This window comes from Mustela erminea, chromosome 3 (assembly GCF_009829155.1).
Source record: "Mustela erminea isolate mMusErm1 chromosome 3, mMusErm1.Pri, whole genome shotgun sequence".
NCBI lineage: Eukaryota > Metazoa > Chordata > Mammalia > Carnivora > Mustelidae > Mustela > Mustela erminea.
Genome location: NC_045616.1, coordinates 57,093,200 through 57,113,624, shown reverse-complemented (window position 1 = coordinate 57,113,624; position 20,425 = coordinate 57,093,200). Strand labels below are relative to the sequence as shown.

General features: G+C 35.4%; 1 protein-coding gene across 9 annotated transcripts in view; it reads left to right on the top strand.

Moving 5' to 3' along the window:
• Nucleotides 1–20,425, top strand: part of XRCC4 (X-ray repair cross complementing 4) — a 344,365-nt gene that overhangs the window by 12,354 nt on the left and 311,586 nt on the right. For all 9 annotated transcript variants that reach the window (XR_004283926.1, XM_032335817.1, XM_032335822.1 and 6 more), the window contains exons 2-3: nucleotides 31–179; nucleotides 6,868–7,043. Coding sequence is in view for 8 of the 9 variants with exons in the window: in XM_032335817.1 (XP_032191708.1) it covers nucleotides 41–179; nucleotides 6,868–7,043 (315 nt within the window). In the remaining variant the exon portion in view is untranslated. The remainder of the gene's footprint in view (nucleotides 1–30; nucleotides 180–6,867; nucleotides 7,044–20,425) is intronic.

Genomic DNA, 20,425 nt, shown 5'->3' with positions numbered 1-20,425 from the left:
AAAAATATTAATTTTATTCTTTTATAACAGGTCACCAGAAATGGAGAGAAAAGTAAGCAGAATCTGTCTTGCTTCTAAACCTGATATAATTCATTTTCTACAAGTGGCTTGGGAGAAAACATTAGGATCTGGTTTTGTTATTACACTTACTGATGGTCAGTCAGCATGGACCGGGACAGGTAATACTCAAAGCAAATCATTTTAAAAATAGAATTTTGGTAATGTGCTGTTCTTCAGTCCTCAATGACAATTCAGAATTAAGGTATTTCTTTAGTAGATTCTGGGTAAAATTTATATGACTGCTGTACTTGTTACTGCTCTCTAATATATGTGTGGATTTATAATATTTAATGCCAGTTTCTATAATGAATAGAAGGATAGAGAAATAAGCATGTGCCCCAGCAAATTCTGGTTACTAGTTGAATCTTCATACTTGGGCGGGTCACGGTTTTTAAATGACCTCTTTATACGAAATGTAGATAGTACTTTATACACTTCTTTTTTTTTCCCCCCCAAGACCCCAGGGAAATACTGGGAGGTTGTTTGGCTGGGCCGAGGGATGGTGCTAGCTTGATAGAGTGGGGTGGTGGTGATTTTCTTTTTATTTCAGACACTTACATTGTTTGAATTATTTTCTAGTGAACATGTATTACATTTGTAACAAAAACAAAACAGTTTTAGAGATTTTGTAAACCAAGGTTCAAATCTTCATGTGGGATATTGGCTTTTATTTCATGAAATAGACTTTGAATCTTTTGTGTCTCTCCCAGTACTCTTTTAAAAAGCCTCATGGCCCAGAAATTATTTATGGAACATGGCAGGTATAAAGTGAAAATATATAGAATTATGTTTTGCTCATGTGGTGAAGTTTTCATGCTCTTCTAAAACATTTTTTGAAACATTTGAGAAACTGTCTACAGTTACGCAACAGTCATTTCTAGAGTTATGTTGTAAATTACGTTTTAGGTAAAATAATTTTGTCATGTCACTTTACATGCCATTTATATGTTCTATTAATTTTGAAGTATTTCCCTAAAACTTGTTACTATAATTATTATATCATCTTTTAAAATTACATGGTGAAATTTTGTTTTTTGGATATTACAAATTCTGTTACACAGTACAGTCACACTGAACTTATACTTGCAGGGTTTTTAAAAAAAAACTCTTCTTTTATGACAGAGAGCAAGGAGTGCTGGTTTAAGTATTAATAAAATAGAGAAATTTCAAGGATAATGTTTGCAGTACCTATCGTGGCATTTTTTTAAGCTGTAAACTTCTATGTAGGAGAAATCAGTCATTGCTTGGTTGTTACCATGGAGGAGTGGAAGAGGATTTTTCGGGTTAACTCTATGTATGCTAGTATACCCAGGTGGCAATAGCTCTGTTTTGGAGAGGGGGTGCACACGGCTGAAGATAATGGCAGTAGGTTAATGCCAGTTGTCTGGAGAGAAGAGGAGTTCCAACCAAAGAGTCCAGGAGGCAGATCCTAGGTGAAATGGTTGCTTGTATGTAAGGAATACTGTATTTATAACTTAGATGTTCCCAACTGACAAATGCCTTATTGTGTATAATGAGTTATGATTAGACAGATGACCTTGAGATGCTATGTTGTTTGCATTTTTTTTCCCATTAAGGATTGGGGATAAAAGAATACACTGATTAAGTTTTAAATCTTGATTTAACCAGAAATTTAAGCTGAATTTACATTTATGGAGCAATTTGTGTATGTCATAATGTGCTGGCAGTTGTTCTCAATATTATTATTATTATTATTATGAATATTGTTTCACTAGATTCATTAGGAGCAAGGAATGCATTTGATTTGTCTGTCACTCATTCTTTATAGGTACCTAGACCAGTGCCTGGGACCTCCATGTTCAATAGATATTCTTTAAAAGGATGCCTAAAATGTATAGAACTTTTTAGGGAAAAAAGAAAGTGAACCATTTATTTTAGAATTAGCATTTTTTTTTAAAAGATTTTATTTATTTATTTGACAGAGAGAGATTACAAGTAGGCAGAGAGGCAGGCAGAGAGAGAGAGGAGGAAGCAGGCTCCCTGCTGAGCAGAGAGCCCGATGCGGGACTCGATCCCAGGACCCTGAGATCATGACCCGAGCCGAAGGCAGCGGCCTAACCCACTGAGCCACCCAGGCGCCCCTAGAATTAGCATTTTTGATGAAAACTCCAGTTTCATATTTATTTATCATTGGCATTGATCAGAAATATAGTATGCTTTGCCATTTGTTCTTTAGATAATGAATAATGTGAGCAAAATGTGATAGAAAACTTCATATCCTTTGTTGTGTTGTTAAAATTTGGTTTGCTTACTAACCAGGCTTTCAGACAGAAAATTTTACAGTTCACCATATATGGTTGGTTTATTTCCAAGGATACTAAAGTTTTGAAACTCACAAATGTTTTATGTATCTTTCAGTATTCATTTCTATTTTCTTGTATAAATTTCAGGGACAAAGTATCAAACCAAATAATATAACATTGTTTCCATGGTTAGTTGAAACTTATTACAGGAATATGATTTGGCTTGGCACTTTATAGATAGACAATAACATGATTAAGAACATTGAAATAATTACATAATTGAAACATGAAAATGGATTTCCTTCCTATACCTCATCCTGTTTTTTTGTACAACTTTTTGATTGCTGCAGCCTTCAATTTGGATAATTTTTTTTCTCTTTTCATTTGAGTAAAATTAAAAGGATGTGGGGTTTCTTTTAATCTCCCACACACTAAATTCACTGATTTCTTTTCCATTAGTAATGTTTTATCTAATGAGTGTTTTGAGGTCTAATTATCATGTGGTTTATCATCACTTCAACATTATAGAGGGTTGTATTGCACAGTTAAGTCACAAAGTAGGTTAATGATTGATGACTATTATGTGAACTTTATAAATCTATCAGCACTAAGAAACTTATCCATCTCTGGAGTAGTTCACTGAAAAGTAAACTTTATTAATACATTTATTTATTTATTTATTTATTAAAGATTTTATTTATTTATTTGATAGATGGAGATTACAAATAGACAGAGAAGCAGACAGAGAGAGAGGAGGAAGCAGGCTCCCCGCTGAGCAGAGAGCCCGATGCGGGGCTCGATCCCAGGACCCCAGGATCATGACCTGAGCCAAAGGCAGAGGCTTAACCCACTGAGCCACCCAGGCACCCCTGCTAATACATTTATTATCAAGTAATTATATTCATTTATATTTGTTCTAACCATTGATATTTGGTGACCTATATGGAGATTATGTGTCAGAGTACAGGGGAAAAAGGATATTTAATAAATGCAGTGAAGTAGGTCTATGATGTGATACCAACAAGATCTGTAATAGGATGCTAAGGCTGTCATTAAAGCACCAACACAAACTTAGGTTATGCACAGTCTTTGGTTCATTATCCATAAAGATTCAAAAGAAAAAATCTTTCATTATTTACATCTTCATCTACCCACAAATAGTGTTAAAATGATGCTTTCTTGGATCCTATGTATCTGAGAATAATTCCTTGGTTTTTGGTCATGTTGGCCTGCTTACTTTTTATGCTATTATTATGTGGTTCAGCTGTATCCTTGCTGAATTTTATTATTTCCATGGCTTTTATTTCTGGTCACCAGAGTTTTTGGAGCAGTGAGTGCTTACAGCTGTGCTTCTTCCAGATGTTCTTAGCACAAAATTCAAAACCAGTGACCGAGTTGTTTTTCCAGAATTGAAGTTCTGAATATGCAGTCAAAATTTCACAGTTACTATTAATGGAATATTCAAATGAATTTTTTTCTTTAATTTTTTCTCACAGTTTTTAAAGGGAAGTATAAATAGAAAATTTTCTTTCATATTTTTTCTCTTAAAAATGAAATATTCCATAATAATAGAACAGCATTCACAGATGGTATAATGTAAGAGAATATCTAAGATGTCAGCACTTGAATTAGGCTGCATGAGGCTGGAATTTCTCTCTTTTAAACTTTTGTATCCTTGGTGCCTAGAATAGTACTTGGAACATAGTAGATACTGAGTAAGCATTGTTTTAAGTAAGTGAATTAAAACGATAGATGCTATGAAATATTTTCAGATATGTATCTTTTCATTTTATTGAAATTTAGAATGCTTTTCACTGGATGTTTATTAATAGGTATCCTTTCTTTCTTTCTTTCTTTTTTTAAAGATTTTATTTATTTATTTGAGAACGAGAGCTAGAGAGAGAGAGTGTGAGCAGCAGAAATAGGGAGAAGCAGGCTTCCCACTGAGCAGGGAGCATAATTTGGGCCTCGATTCCAGGACCCTAGGATCATGACCTGAGCTGAAGGCAGACACTTAACTGACTGAGCCAACCCAGGCGCCCTCTTTTGTGTTTTTTGTAGTTACATTAAAGATGGTTTCCACAGATTTATTTCCTGTTCTCTGGGAAATATTTTCTCTTCTTTGGTATTTATAACTCTTCAGAGTTACCCAACACAAAATATGAAATTATTCCTTAACTAGGAAGCATTAGTATTCTTATTTTTATTTCTCTATCTTCTTTTTTTTCCCTCAGAAGAGCTATTAGGGTAACTGAAAGGTCACTAGATTTGATAAATAGATTTGATAGTGGTGATCATCTTAAATATGTATCTGCTTCAGAGAGAGACAAAATATGTGAAAGGATTTTTAGAAGCTGTAAAATCAAATAAAGAATATAAAAGTTTTTGTTCGTGCCTTTTTTCGACATCTGTTTTGAGATTCATATTTCACTATCAGAAATGACCAAAAGTGATAATGAAAAATATATGGATATGTTTCAAAATTCTCTTCCTCTTTGCCTGTCATGGGGCTTCCAGACGTACTTGATAGAATACAGACCAAAGGTATGAAAATCTGTGTTATATTTTAGGGTTTCTTTCGTCAAGCTTTCATTAATTTCTGTTGTATGTCCTATTGTGTTTTTTAATACCATGGAAGGAAATCGTTTTTCCAGTGTCCCCTCTCTGCCTCACCACAAAACCAAACAACCAAGAGACCATAAGTATGAATCCCAGTTTGACCACTTAATCTATTCTGTGACTGTAGACCATTACTTGATCTGAGCATCAGTTTTATCATTTGAAACATCTTTCAGTGTTACAAGGAATAAAATAGATAAATGTAACCTTTAAGTATAAAAGTATAGAACCACAGGAGTCTTTCATCATTGTACTAGCCTGAATTGACACAGGAAACCACCCAACCACATGCATGCATTCCAAACAAATGTTAGACTAAATCTTGTAATTTTACAAGCAAACAGACCCATTGCAGTTTTGGGATGTAAGAAAGGGAACCCTCCAGGTGCCATCTGTGAAAAGGTATCTGAAAATCAAAGTGGTTAATGGGAGCTAAAGCTTAAGTTTAGGTTCATGGAGTATCTGAACTGTTACTGTAATACCTAAGTGGAGTGGAATGTTGAGACGCAGTCCTCTTAAGGAACTGGAACTGAGCTCCCAATGTTAAGAAAGGAAACTGGGGGACGCCTGGGTAGCTCAGTCATTAAGCGTCTGCCTTCAGCTCGGGTCATGATCTCGTGGTCCTGGGATCGAGTCCCTCTGCCCTACCCCCTGCTTGTGTGCATTCTTTCTCTCTCTCAAATAAATAAAATCTTTAAAAAAAAAAAAAAGGAAACGGAAAGGTATCTTGTTAATGAATCATCTTAAAAAAAACAAAACAAGACAAAACAAAAGACTAGTCTTTGGTTTGAAGATGCAGCATAGAGTCAAACTTGTCACTAAGAGCTATGAGTAGATAAAAGTCTGGACAAAAATCAGAATCCAAAATCTGTCTTATGTATGGATGAAGGACGGGGGATTTAAGGATGAACTCTTTGCTTCCAGTGTAAAAACCAAGTTAAGAAATTAACTTTCAAAACTGGTCCAGAGCTGTTGAAACCTGTAGCAGCTCCAACAAAGGTAAACTAGTAATCTTGATTCAAGGCCACCTCTATTGCCCAGAGCAGATTATACTCTGGCTAGAGGAAAATCTTGTTCGAACATTGCAAAGCACGAAAGGGTAAAAACAGAATGAGAAGGTGTCAGCAGTAGAAATGGAATTAATAGTCCAGGAACCATGCATAAAGACTGATCTGAAAGAGATCTTAAATATGTTGAAGGCCTTCAAATATTTAAAGGAAGGGTGTGTCAAGAACAGGATATTATGATAAAGAAAGAGAATATCTATCTAGAATTGAGAATGTAATTGCTGAAGTAAAAATCTCTGTAGATGAGTAAAGCATCCGCTTTCAGCATAGCTAGATGAGAAAACTGGAAGCCAGATCTGTAATGTAATGTGTGTCTAACAGGCTACACTCAATAAATATTAATTCCCTTCTTTTTCGTTCCTCATCCCCTACCTTCATCCACCTTTTCTACTTTTTGGCACATAATGAGATGAGAAGAATGAACTCCATTTTTACTTTAATTTGACTCATCCCATGTGAGTGAGAGGTAGACTATAGACTACGTAATCTCATTAATAACTGAGGTAAAGAAGAAAGATGTTATAAAATACTGAATTTATTAATCATTATAAGAAATAATTTACCTGGTTTTGACCTAGGATAAGGCATATAGGATGGTAGTTTTTCTAGTAATTTACAATGCATGTATTTCATCAGAGGACAGAGAAGAAAAATGCAAGGAGTCTAATGTTTTTCAGATGAGGTTTGAGACTAAATTAATATGTTTCTCAAAAATTTCTAGCTCAGTTAAGAGGTATACCTTTTATTTAAATTTCTGTTACATAAGTGATAAATTAGTAGCGACAGGTAAATAAGTGTGTACTCATGTTTAGAAATTTATTTTTCATTTCAAAACTTTTTATTAATGTTTCCCATAGTTTCTGAGTCAGAGATTTCCCAAGAAGCCGATGACATGGCATTGGAAAAAGAGAAATATGTTGATGAACTGAGAAAAGCATTGGTATCAGGAGGAAGACCAACTGATGCATACAAATTCGATTTTTCTAGAGAGTCTTGTCATTTCTCCTTTGAGAAAAACCTGAAAGATGTTTCAGTAAGTAAAACTTTCCGTAATATTGTAAGTGGTAAAATGGCAGAGCACTTATTGAGGAATTATCTAAGTAACTAGCTTATTATTCCCAGGATACCTGGGAAATAGAAGTGTAAAAAGTACTTGGTTTTCAAGTTGGAAGAATGCTTCTTCGTTCAACATTACAGTCATTAAGTGCTTCATACTAATTAATTGTGAAAAGTACCTATTAGAAAATGTATTTAGTTTTTAATGCCTTAAAAATAAGTATTATAAAGATAATTATATGAATGAGTGGTTGTGCCAAGTGGGGTCAGAAACTTTAGACCATTGAGACAGGGTTTATTGTGTTAAGTTTTGGGAAATACTGCTTTTAAGAAAGAAGGGAATAGGGTGCCTGGGTGGCTCAGTGGGTTTAGCCTCTGCCTTCGGCTCAGGTCATGATCTCAGGGTGCTGAGATCGAGTCCTGCATCGGGCTCTCTGCTTGGCGGGGAGCCTGCTTCCTCCTCTCTCTCTCTGCCTGCTTGTGATCTCTGTCTGTCAAATAAATAAATAAAATCTTTAAAAAAAAAACCTTTAAAAAAAAAGAAAGAAGGGAATATATTTACCATTGAATATTTAATAATTATAACTCATTCGCTACTAGAATGTATTCACAATTACAAAATAAGACAGGTAAGTGTAGGAAGACATATCATCAGGAATTAAGGTGTTTTATTTATATATCAAACTTAGAAATACTAAAAGAGAAATAACATTCACCCCAGACTTTTGAAGGCTTGCATGCTTTACAGACAAGGATATCTGCTACTTGTCTTGTTTAGTTCTTATGCCAATTCAGATCAAGGTAGGTGGTTTATGTATCAAAAATATTTATCAAAATGTACTGTTTATATATTTTACCCAAGTTTATGGGATAATTAGAGATTGAATTATTTGCTTTTGCCAGTGGTTTATATTCTGATATAAGGTCTTTAGTAGAAGAAAGCAAGGGAAATCTTAAGCACATTAAGGGTAGAGACAGTTATTGACAATTTATGCTGGAACTAAATTGAGTTTAAAAAATTCCTTGAAAACGACTCTTTAATTCAGAATGATTAAAGGGATTTCACCAAATGGAGAAACATGTAAAGCAACATATGGAATCATTATTTTGAAATGTATGTTAACCTATAGAGGATAATACAGAGAGTCTGGCTTCAGTAATTATTTCTTTTTAGAAGATACATAGTTTTTCCATTTACCTGCCAATTTATATAAGTTTCACTATGTGGGGTCCTTAAAATATGATAATTTAGAATGGGTTAAGAAAAGTTTGAAGGGGCTGCTGAAATTTGGTTATTTATTACAAAACGTTCTTTCCTATGGCAGAAGCACAATCAGATGATGTTATGTACTCTAAAACTGCTGAGTGTTTCTTCTAATATTTTGAAGCAGATCATTGTCAAATTGGGAGTTATACCATTTCCCATTCAACAAACAGTTGTATGAAATGACTAACATTAGGGGGTTTGCTGCGTCGGAGTTGGACGGAGTACTTACCGTGCTTGGCAGCACATCTGACTTTGCTGCTTTTGTGAAGAAAGAACTTCAAATATTCATGACATACATGTTTTACAATTGGCTTGGCATGAATCAGCGTTAAGAACTTTGACAGTTATCCTGAAAGATACTTGCTTACCACCCTGAACAGAATCAAATTCACCGAGTCAGAACCATGAACCATGAACCTACTCAATGGGTTTTCTTAAGAAGTGGAAACAGGGGCACCTGGGTGGCTCAGTGGGTTAAAGCCTCTGCCTTCGGCTTGGGTCATGATCCCAGGGTCCTGGCATGGAGCCCCACATCGGGCTCTCTGCTCAGCAGGGAGCCTGCTTCCTCCTCTCTCTGACTGCCTTTCTGCCTAATTGTGGTCTCTGTCTGTCAAATGAATAAATAAAATCTTTAAAAAAAAAAAAAAGGAAGTAGAAACAGAATAGGAGATTCCCAGTAATGCAGAAGTGCGTTGGTTCCTTAAAGGATATGTCTTAGAGCACTACACTGCAGTTTAGGTAGCTGCCTCCTTATTTATCATCTATTAAAATGCTTATGAGAGAAAGAAATGCTACTCGGAACAGTTGGACGAGTTTATTCATGACCGGACTTACTTGGATATTTTTGGGTATTTGAAGCTTTATGGATGCAGATGAAAATCACAAATTCATTTGGCCAAACTGCCATGGGAATCTTCCAGTGCTTCAGGATGTGCTTATGCAAATTGAATTTCAGAGTGACGATATCTTGTAAATTCATCTGCTGGCAAAAATATGCACACAATTGGAAACATGGAAGAATACTTTTTAAGGCTTATAGTGCTTTGGATGACCTAAAAATTTAAAAGGAATTTGCAATCCTTTCCTTTATGACACAGACATCTGATTGTTGCCAAAAATGACCTCTTATACTTAGAAAAAAAGAAAAGAATGAACATAGATGCAATTCAGAAAGTTGTAGTGAATTCTGTTGTTTGTTGACATAAGGTTACTTTCTCATGGCAAAAAGTATTCTGTGAGCCCTAAGTACATTTACTACCAGATTCAGACTCTCAGAATCATGGCTTTTCAGCATTTGTTGCCACCAGTTTCAGAAATTTTATGTTTTTAATTTTGTGTTGGAGATCACTGCGTAATTTGAACATTTTGAGTATTCAAGTCATATGAGATTTACTTGAAATTTATATAAAATGTTCCTTTTTTAAAAAAACTTTTTTTTTTTTTTTTAGAGACATCTGGCTTGCTGAGTATGTTGAGTCTTGATCTGGGGTTGTGAATTCAAGCCCCATATTGGGCATAGTGCTTACTTTAAAAAAAAAAATTCTTTAAAGGAAGTAACTACTGATTTTTGTACTCAAAAAGACCTGAGTTTCTGGGGGCACCTGGGTGGCTCAGTGGATTAAAGCCTCTGCCTTGGGCTCAGAATCCTGGGATCAAGCCCCGCATTGGACTCCCTGCTTGGCAGGGAGCCTGCTCCCGCCCCCCTCTGCCTGCCACTCTGCCTACTTGTGATCTGTGTCTGTCAAATAAATAAATAAAATCTTAAAAGACCTGAGTTTTTAAAAATATTATCTTATGTTTTATTAGAGTGAAAGAATTAGTCCAAAGCAATGAAATATTTAAGGTATATGTAACACATTTTTTGGAGGGAGCATGTGCATATTTTTCATGAGATTGCTTTTGAACTCATAACACCCCAAATTCCATTTACACTCTAATTTTTCCTTATGGATAACATAGTTTTTGTTGTTGTTTTGCTTTTTGTTTTTGTTTTTGTTTTTATTTTAATTTTAGCTTAATTCCCATTGGAATAAGTGTTGAGTGACCAACAAGACATTAACTTACTTTCTCCATATGGGACAAACCTTTGGGACCCTTCCTGACCCATTACCAGTGCCCTTCAGTTGACAGTAGATATTTTAGATGAAAACATACTCTAGTGCAAGCATGGAGAAACATTATGTCTCTACTGTGAGTGGTAGCCCTAGTCAGAAGATTATTCATATACTTTGTGTCACTGCTTTTTCTGTGCCATTCACAGGTCATACTGATTTTACAGTATATTCTTTGTCATGCAAACAACACATCTTAATAATGTTATCCTTTTTTGCGTTTATAACTTTATCTGTTTCTTCAGAAAAACAAATATTTATGAACCACAAAATTAAAACACCTAATAATTTTCGATAGAAATAACCTTGGGCTCATTATTTGCTTGCTTGTACCTGTGTTTTCTCATCTGTCAAGTTTTAAAGTGATTTCCTAGGTCATCTAATATGTTAGTTTTATATTTCTAAAAACAGCCCTAATGAAGGAAAGCCATGAAGTTTGAAGAACAAGTAAACATGATACACACACACACACACACACACACACGCATGTGAGAATTGGCTACAGGTCTCTTTTAGAATTAAGTAAAGTCTATTTTTATTTCCTTTTCCTTTGTCTCCCTTGCCCACCATCAGAAACTAGGATGCTGTTTAGGCTGAAAATTTGACAAGCTAAGTACCAAGGAGGCTTAATCTTTTCCAATTTAAAAATCCAAATAGGCAGTCTTGGGTTAGTATGATGGCTTTATGATGTTGGAGACCCAGGCTTCTCTAATCACGTTGCTTTGCCATTTTTTTTTTTTTAAAAGATTTTATTTATTTAACAGACAGAGATCACAGGTAGGCAGAGAGGCTGGCAGAGAGGAGGAAGCAGGCTCCCTGCGGAGCAGAGAGCCCAATGTGGGGCTCGATCCCAGGACCCTGGGATCACGACCTGAGCCGAAGGCAGAGGCTTTAACCCATTGAGCCACCCAGGTGCCCCACTTTGCCATTTTTAATAGGCAGTTTTTATCTCATGGTCCAAGAAGGCTGCTCTAGCTTTACTGTATGTTTACCTTTTAGGCAACAGGACTGAGTTAAAGAGAAAATAAAGAGCATGTCCATTTTCTTTAAGGCCATGATGCTTACATCACATTGTCCAGAGCTAAGTCACAAAGCTTCCCCTAGCTGCAAGGGAATCTTTAGCTGTGTCCTATGCCCAGAAATTTCCACTGCTGTGTAAAATGGGAAAGAGGGATATTGAAGGACAACTAGCAATCCCTGCATGTTAACATTTAAGAGAGATTGAAGCCTCATTTAGAAGGGTTCATTTTATTGTTAAAGGGGTATTTCTGTAGTATTTTCCTTACAAATAATTGTTCCAGTCATATTTTAGTTCCAAAAATGTTGCAACATACAGTGAGGAACAGGCTAGTTTATGTCTTGCTGTATATTGTAACTTTTTAAGTAAAAAAAATGCATTCCAAGTTCAAACAACTTTCCTACAGTAATTTAATTTTTCATTCTCAGATGTATAAAAATGAGGTAAAATAAGTTAGCTAAAAGCAGCCAAAGTTGTTTGTAAAAACACTAGTCTAAAATCCTTTATTATTACCATGTGTTCCTGTGGTTTGGGGACTTTGAATTCAAATGGGCATTTCCAGATGAAATATCAGAATTCGAGCATTTATTGTGATGCTCTGTGAAAGACTTTGTCAAAGATAGTAATGGCTTTCAGGTTTGTTGGAGTATGGGTTGCAAATGTGTTGTTTGAATGCCTGGAAAAAAAAATAGTATTCTTTATTTCTGTAATAGAAATATTTAGTATACATCTGTCATTTTTATATTAAACACTTTATAATTTCCTGACCTCTTTGGAATGTGGGAACTAAACCAGTAATATATGTGGCACAGAAATTCTGCTCAAAGTAGATCTTCTCTAGTTAAGCCATAGAAAAGACATTAGAATTTTTACTTTAAGAAAATTATTAATTTTTAGCTATACTTTTAATCTTTGAGAACTTTTGCTTTTTCTTGCTTCATATTGCTCAGCTTTGATTTAAAATGTTTTCTTCTTTTAAAAGAACATCTCAAAGTGATTGTATTTTAGTTTTTTCAGTTACTCCAGATTAGTGCAGGAAAGTAACAACTTAAAGACAGAAGTGGAAAATAACATGTAAAAATCATGCTCTAGAAGGACTTTTGAGTGTTAATAATATTAGTATTTGCTTTTACTTCTCAGTTAAACTCCTTGATGTGTACTTTCACTTTACCCTGTGGACTTGGCATTGTCATTGTTTCTGGGTGAGGAAACATGCTGAAGGCCTAAGCAAATTCTTAAGGAAAGCAGAGGTCTTAAGTTAGGGTAGAATCTAGGCCTCTGTCCCAAAACATTTTTCTTTTTTTAATTTGTTGAGGTGTAGTGTGTAATGTACATATGATAAAATGTACTGTGTGTTTAAAAACACAATTTTCATCACTCTAGACAGTTCCTCATGCCTCTTTTCAGTCAGTCCCCAACTACCCCCTGTTCTTCCCCAACCCTGCCAACCTCCAGGCCCTGAGCAACCACTGAACTGTTCTCTGTCACTATAGATTAGCTTTGCCTGTTTTAGAATTTCATATAAATGGAACCATACAGTATGTACTCTCACATGTGACTGCACGTAGTATAAAATTTTTGAACGTCATCATTATGTGTTGTGTATCAGCAATTCATTTTCTTTTCGTTGCTGACTAGTATTCAATTGTGCAGATAGACCACATTCACTTTTTGATGGATATGTGGGTGGTTGCCAGTTGTGGGCTCCTATGAGTAAAGCGGCTATTTATCTTTGTGCCAACCCCAAACTGTTTTGAATACTTAGACTTATAAGAAAATCTGAAATCAGATAGTATAAGTCCTTCAACTTTGTTCTTTTTCAAAGTTGTTTTGTATTTTTTGTATACTTCAAATTTTCTTGTGAGATTTACAGTCAGTTCGCCGATTTCTACCATTAACTTTCTTGAAATCTTGATTGGGAGTGCTTGTATTTATAGACTTGACATCTAAACAATATTGAGTCTTCTATGGGTGAACAAGATCGCTCTCTCCATTTATTGAGGTTATTGGTCTCAACAGGGGGAGATTTTGCTCTACCAGAGACATGGAGACGTTTTTGATTGTCACAGTTAGCAGCTGCTACTGGCATCCTTAGAGATGCCGCTAAACTTCCTACAGGGCGCAGGAACCGGCTTCCTACAACAAAGAAGTAACTGGCTCAGAACATCGTGAGTTCCATAGTGGAGAAATACTGACTTAATATTCCTTAGTCACTCAGCAGCTGTTTGGAGTTTCAAAGTGCAGGTTTTGTAAATCTTTTATCAGTTTACCATTCTGAAATAGAAGCTTAGGTCATTGATTTGAGACTTTTCTTTTTACTAATATAGTCATTTTAGAATCTGACTTTTCTTCCAAGTGCATTTATGCATTTCCTAAATTTTGGTATGTCATTTTTTAAAAAAAGATTTAGTTTAATAAAGTACTGTCTAATTTTCTTTTTGATTTTGATTTTCACTTATGAATTATTTGGAAGTTTGTAATTTAGTTCTAATTTTTTTTTTTTTTTTTAATATTCCAGATGTCTTTCTGTTACTGGTTTTTAATTTAGGTCCATTGTTGTTACAAAATATCATATGACTTAAAACCTTTTAAGTTTATTTGGGTTTGTAAGAAGGCCCTGAATATGGTCTCTCTAGTTCATTTGTCTGAGTGTACTTGAAAGAAAGATTCTGCTGTTGTTAGGTGGATTGTTCCTTAAATGTCAGATAAAATGGTTAATCTTGTTTAAGTTTTCTGTATTCTTTTTTCTTTTCTTTCCTTCTTTCTTTTTCTTTCTTTAAGAAAGAGGGTGTATGAAAGTGGGGAGGGGAGGAGCAGGGGTGTAGGAAGAAAGAGGCAGAAAGAATCTTAAGCTGGCATCGCACTCAGTGTGGAGCAGGAATTGCGGCTTGAGTTCACAACCCTGATAATCATGACCTGAGCCAAAACCAAGAGTTGGATGCTTAACCAACTAAGTCACTTGGTGCTCCAACTTACTTTCGATTTACCTGTTCTGCCAATGACTGAGACTGTGTTCAAATCTATAATTATGGATTTACTTTTCCTTGAAGTACTATCAGGTCTCCTTTTATGTATTTGAATTTTTGTTATAATGCAAAGCATTAAGCATTAAGGTTTGTCATGTCTTTTGGTGATTTGAACACTGTATCACTTGAAGTGACCTTCAAATTCTTAATATTTATTTTTATCTAAAATCTACTTTATTAGTAATCCTACTCTTTAAAATATTTTTTCCTATTTATTTATTTATTTGTTTGTTAACATATAATATGTTATTTGTTTCAGGGGTAAAGGTCTGTGAATCATGTCTTACACAATTCACAGCACTCACCATACATAGTACATACCCTCCCCAATGTCCATCACACAGCCACACTATCCCTTTCCCCCATCCCCCAGCAACCATCAGTTTGTTTCCTGAGATTAAGAGTCTCTTATGGTTTGTCTCCCTGCCAAACCCATCTTTTTTTTTTTTTTCTTAAATATTTTTATTTATTTATTTGAGAGAGAGAGACAGTGAGAGAGAGCATAAGCGAGGAGAAGGTCAGAGGGAGAAGCAGACTCTCCCCATGGAACTGGGAGCCCCATGTGGGACTCGATCCCAGGACTCCAGGATCATGACCTGAGCTGAAGGTAGTTGCTTAACCAACTGAGCCACCCAGGTGCACTCCCCAACCCATCTTGTTTCCTTTCTTCCCTCCTTACCCCCATGACCTCCCACAGTGCCTCTCAAATTCCTCTTATTGGAGAGATCATATGTTAATTGTCTTTCTCTGATGGACTTATTTCACTCAGCATAATACCCTTAGTTCCATCCACATCGTTGCAAATGGCAAGATTTCATTTTTTTGATGATTGCATGGTATTCATATATATATATATCACATTTTCTTTATCTGCAGTTCATCTGTTGTTGGACATCTAGGTTCTTTCCATAGTGTGTGCACGTGGCCCTTCAGATCACTACACTTGTATCTTTAGGGTAAGTACCCAGTAGTGTGATTGCTGGGTCACAGGATATCTCTATTTTCAACTTTTCAAGGAACCTCCACGTGTTTTCCAGAGTGGGTGCACCAGCTGGCATTCCTACCAACAGTGTAGGAGGGATCCCCTTTTTCCACATCCTTGCCAACACCTGTTGTTTCCTGACTTGTTAATTTTAGCCATTCTGACGTGTGAGGTGGTATCTCATTGTGGTTTTGATTTGTATTTCCCTGATGCCGAGGGATATGGAGCATTTTTTTCATGTGTCTGTTGGCCATCTGGATGTCATCTTTGCAGAAATGTCTGTTCATGTCCTCTGCCCATTTCCTGACTGGGTTATTTGTTCTTTGGGTGTTGAGTTTGATAAGTTCTTTATAGATTTTGGACGCTAGCCCTTTATCTGATAGGTCATTTGCGAATATCTTCTCCTATTCTGTCAGTTGTCTTTTGGTTTTATTGACTTTTGTTGTGCAAAAGCTTTTGATCTTGATGAAGTCCCAATAGTTCATTTTTGCCCTTGGCTTCCTTTGCCTTCGGTGATGTTTTAGGAAGAAATTGCTGCAGCTGAGGTGGAAGAGGTTGCTGCTTGTGTTCTCTTCAAGGATTTTGATGGATTCCCGTCTCACATTGAGGTCTTTCATCCATTTTGAGTATATTTTTGTGTATAGTGTAAGGAAATGCCCTAGTTTCATTCTTCTGCATGTGGCTGTCCAGTTTTGCCAACAAAATTTTTTGAAGAGACTGTCTTTTTTCCATCAAGTATTCTTTCCTGCTTTGTCAAAGATTAGTTGACCATAGAGTTGAGGGTCCATTTCTGGGCTCTTTGTTCCATCCCATGATCTGTGTGTCTGTTTTTGTACCAGTACCATACTGTCTTGATGATGACAGCTTTGTAATAGAGCTTAAAGTCTGAAATTGTGATGCCACCAACGTTGGTTTTCTTCTTCAACATTCCTTTGGCTATTCAGGGTCTTTTCTGGTTCCATATAAATTTGAGGATTATTTGTCCATTTCTTTGAAGAAAATTGATGGTAGTTTGATATGGATTGCATTAAATGTGTAGATTGCTCTAGGTAGCATAGACATTTTCACAATATTTGTTCTTCCAATCCATGAGCCTGGGATGCTCTTCCACTTCTTTGTGTCTTTGCATGTATCACTAATTCAACTTTATTTATTGCTTAGTAGTCTGTTGTATGGATGATGGTTTGTTTATCCATTTACAGACTGAAGAACATTTAGGTTGTTTCTGCTTTTTGGCTCTTACAAAATTGCTTTGAACACGTAGAGCCTTCTGTGTGAGCTGAGTTTTCATTTCTCTAGCGCAGAGGTTGGCCAACTATAGCCTGTAGATTGACCATGCATTTTGGTAAATACGTAAGTGTTCCCATTTGTTTATATATTGTCTGTGGCTGCTTTTTGCGTTACAGTGGGAGAGGAATAGTTGCAATTGAGACCTTATGGTGTGTAATGGCTAAAATATTTACTTTTGGTCCGTTTAGAAAGGACCAAAAGTCCTTTCTAGAAGGACCAGCAGAGTTTGCTGACCTTTGCTCTCAGATAACTATTTAGGATTGTGAATGCTGGGTTGGATGGTAGTATATGATTAATTTTATTTAGAAACCACTAAACTGAGATGCCTGGGTGTCCTATGCTCAGTTGGTTAAGCATCTGCCATTGGCTCAGGGCATAATCCCAGGGTCCTGGGGATTGAGTCTCGCCTCAGAGGGGAGCCTGCTTCTCCCTTTGCCTGTTGCACCCCTTACTTATGTATGCGTGCCTGGTCTCTCTCTGAGAAATAAATAAAATCTTAAAAAAAAAAAAAGTGCTAAATTTTTCCAAAATGGTTATACCACTTTACATTCTGCCTGAAACGTAACGAAAGTTCCACATTCTCACAAGCTCTTAGTAGTCAGTATTTTTCATGTTAGCCATTCTAATAGGCAAGCTGTATCTTATTGTGGCTTTAATTTGTATTTCCGTAATGGATAAAGATCTTGAATATCTTTTCCTGTCCTTATTTGCCATCTCTATATCCCCCCTTGATTAAGTCTTCAAATCTTTCACTCTTTTTTTTTTTTTTAAGATTTTATTTATTTATTTGTCAGAGAGACAGAGTGACAAGCAGAGGGAGAAGCAGGGTCCTTGCTAAGCAGGGAGCCTGATGTAGGACTTGATCTCAGGACCCTGTGATCATGACCTGAGCCTAAGGCAGAGGCTTAACCTACTGAGCCACCCAGGTATCCCTTTTCACTCATTTTTTTAGTTGGATTGTTTTTCTTTGTCAGATATGTGACTTGCAAATATCTTCTTAGAGTTTGTTGCTGATCTGCTCATTATATTAACAGTTTCTTTGATATAGCAAAACTTTTTGGTTTTGGTGAAGTCCAATTTGTGGACTTTTTCTTTTTTATGGATTATACTTTCAGTGTCATGTCTATGAATTCTTCACTCAACTCCGGCCAGAAGATTTTCTCTAACTATTATTATTATTTTTTAATGTTTCATAGTTTTATCTTTTACATTTAGGTCTGTGCTCCGCTTTCTGTTAATTTTTGTATAGGGTGTGAGGTTTAGGTTGAGGTTAATTTCCTTGAATATGAATGTCCAATTGAACTAATACCATTAGTTGCAAAGATTCCTTTCTTCATTGACTTGCTTTTGCACTTTTATTAAAAATCATTGGCTGTATGTGTGTGGGTCTATTTCTGGACTCTGTATTCTCTTTCATGGATCTCTTTCTATCCCTCCACCAGCACCACATTGCCTTAATTACTGTAGCTGCATTGTAAGCCTCTAAATTGAGGGTGTGATTTCTCCAGCTGTATTCTTTTTTTTTTTTTTCCCAGTGTTGGTTTTTAGGTAATTTAGTTATTTTCCCTTTCCAAATACATTTTTAAAATCAGCTTTACTCTATTTACAAAAAATCCCAATCAATTCGTGAAGTCCATGAACACAGTATGTGGTATCATCTTTCATGAGCATTTTTTAGTTATTAGCACACTGATTCTACACATGTTTTCTCAGATTTATTTCTAGGTGTTTAATTCTTTTTGGAGCTATTAGAAGTAGTATTATTTTCTAATTTGAGTTTTTAGCGGTTCATTAGTAGTGTATAAAAATCTTGTATCTTCCCACCTTGCTGGATTGCCATATTTGTTCTAGGTTTTTTGGTGACTGTGTGTAGCTCTTTTTTTTTTTTTTTTTTTTTGTAGATTGTTTGGGATCCTTTTACAATAATGTTATGTGCAAATAGATGTAGTTTTATATCTTTTTTTTTCCAATCCTTATGCCTTTTATTTCCTCTCATTGCCATATTTCACGGGTTAGGACAAGAAATACCTGTGTTGAATTTTAGTGGTGAGAGCAGAAATCTTTACCTTATTTCCCATTTTAGGGGAAAAGCATCAACCTTTCACTTTTAGTTATGATTTCAGTTGTAATTTATTTTGTTTTATGCCTCCTATCAGGTTATAGAAGTATTCTTCTATTTCTAGTTTACTGATTGGTTTTATTTTGGATAAGATTGATTTGTTTCAAATGGTTTTTCTCCATCAATTCATGTAGTCATAGGAGTTTTATTTTTTCTTTCTTTCTTTTTTTTTTTTTTTTACTTTTCGTTTTTAGACTATTAATGTAGGAGATTATGAAGATTGAGCTTTTACCTTGTATTCCCATAATACATCTCATTTGGTCATGGTATGTGTCTGTGGTAGTACTGAGTGCCTGCTGATTAGTGTAGGGTGAGAATGGGTAATAAGTTTCTGCTCAAAATTTCTGTGACCACAGTCAAGTAGGAAAAAGGAGGAAGGGACTTTGCCTTGTTAGTTCAGGGTGAAGATGGTAGATGAGGCTCCACCCACAATTTCCTCTCTATAGTACTAGATAAGGATAAGGATATGCAGTCAAATGCTCTACCACTGAGCTATACCCCCAAGGATAAGGATATGGATAAGCAGAGCTTCTTCTGGTTTCTTTCCCTGGACCAGAAGGGGTAGGGAAGGTTCTAGGCAAAAGGCTTTTTGTCCTTCATGGCTACCCTTTTCTGCTTCCATTGGCCAGGTAAGAGGCGGCTTTTCCTTTTGTCTGTACATTTGCATTCGTGTTTTCTTGCTGTAGGCTTATCTGATATCCAGACTGTATAAATAGAAGGCAACAAAACAAAACCAATCAGAGAACTCTCTGACAAGTCTTTTCTCACATTCCAAGGTCCCCACTAAAACTTTTTTTCTACCTTAAAGAATCTTTTCATAGTTGCTATAAGGTTGTTAGTTATAATTAGTTATAATTATAATTATAATTATATATAACTATATATTTATATATATTTATATAACTATACAGCTATAGTTATATAATTATATATAACTATAAATATAGTTATGTAAATATAATTAATATATATAATTAGTTATAATTAGTGAGAGTAATGGGGTATAATGAATTATCTCCATCTTGTGTAGAATCAGAATTCTGAATTACAAAGTAAGTGACTTTAATGACTTTAAGGAGGTTTTTATATTTACCCACAAAGTTTCCTCTTCTGAAGTAATTTACTCCTCTGTGTAGATTCAGATTTCCTTATAATATTTACCTTCTGTCAGAAGGACTTTAATATTTCTTTTCTTTCAGGTCTGATTGTAATCGTTCTGGCAGACCTGGATTTCACCCTTCTAATTAAAAGTTATTTTTACTGGGTATAAAATTCTAAGTTGACATTTTTTTCCTTTCAGTACCTAAAATTGCTGCTGTGTAGTCTTCTGGCTAGATAGCTGTTGTTCTTAATAATTGTTCCTACCTAAGCAATGTGCCTTGTTTCTCCAGCTGCATATAAGACTTTTCTCTTTATCATTGCCCTTAAGCAGTTTGATTGTGACGTGTCTTGGTGAGTTTTCTTTTTTTTTATTTAGTTTCTTTGATCTGTTAGGTTATATTTTTAGTCAGTTTTGTCATTATTCAAATAGTTTTTCTGTTTTTCT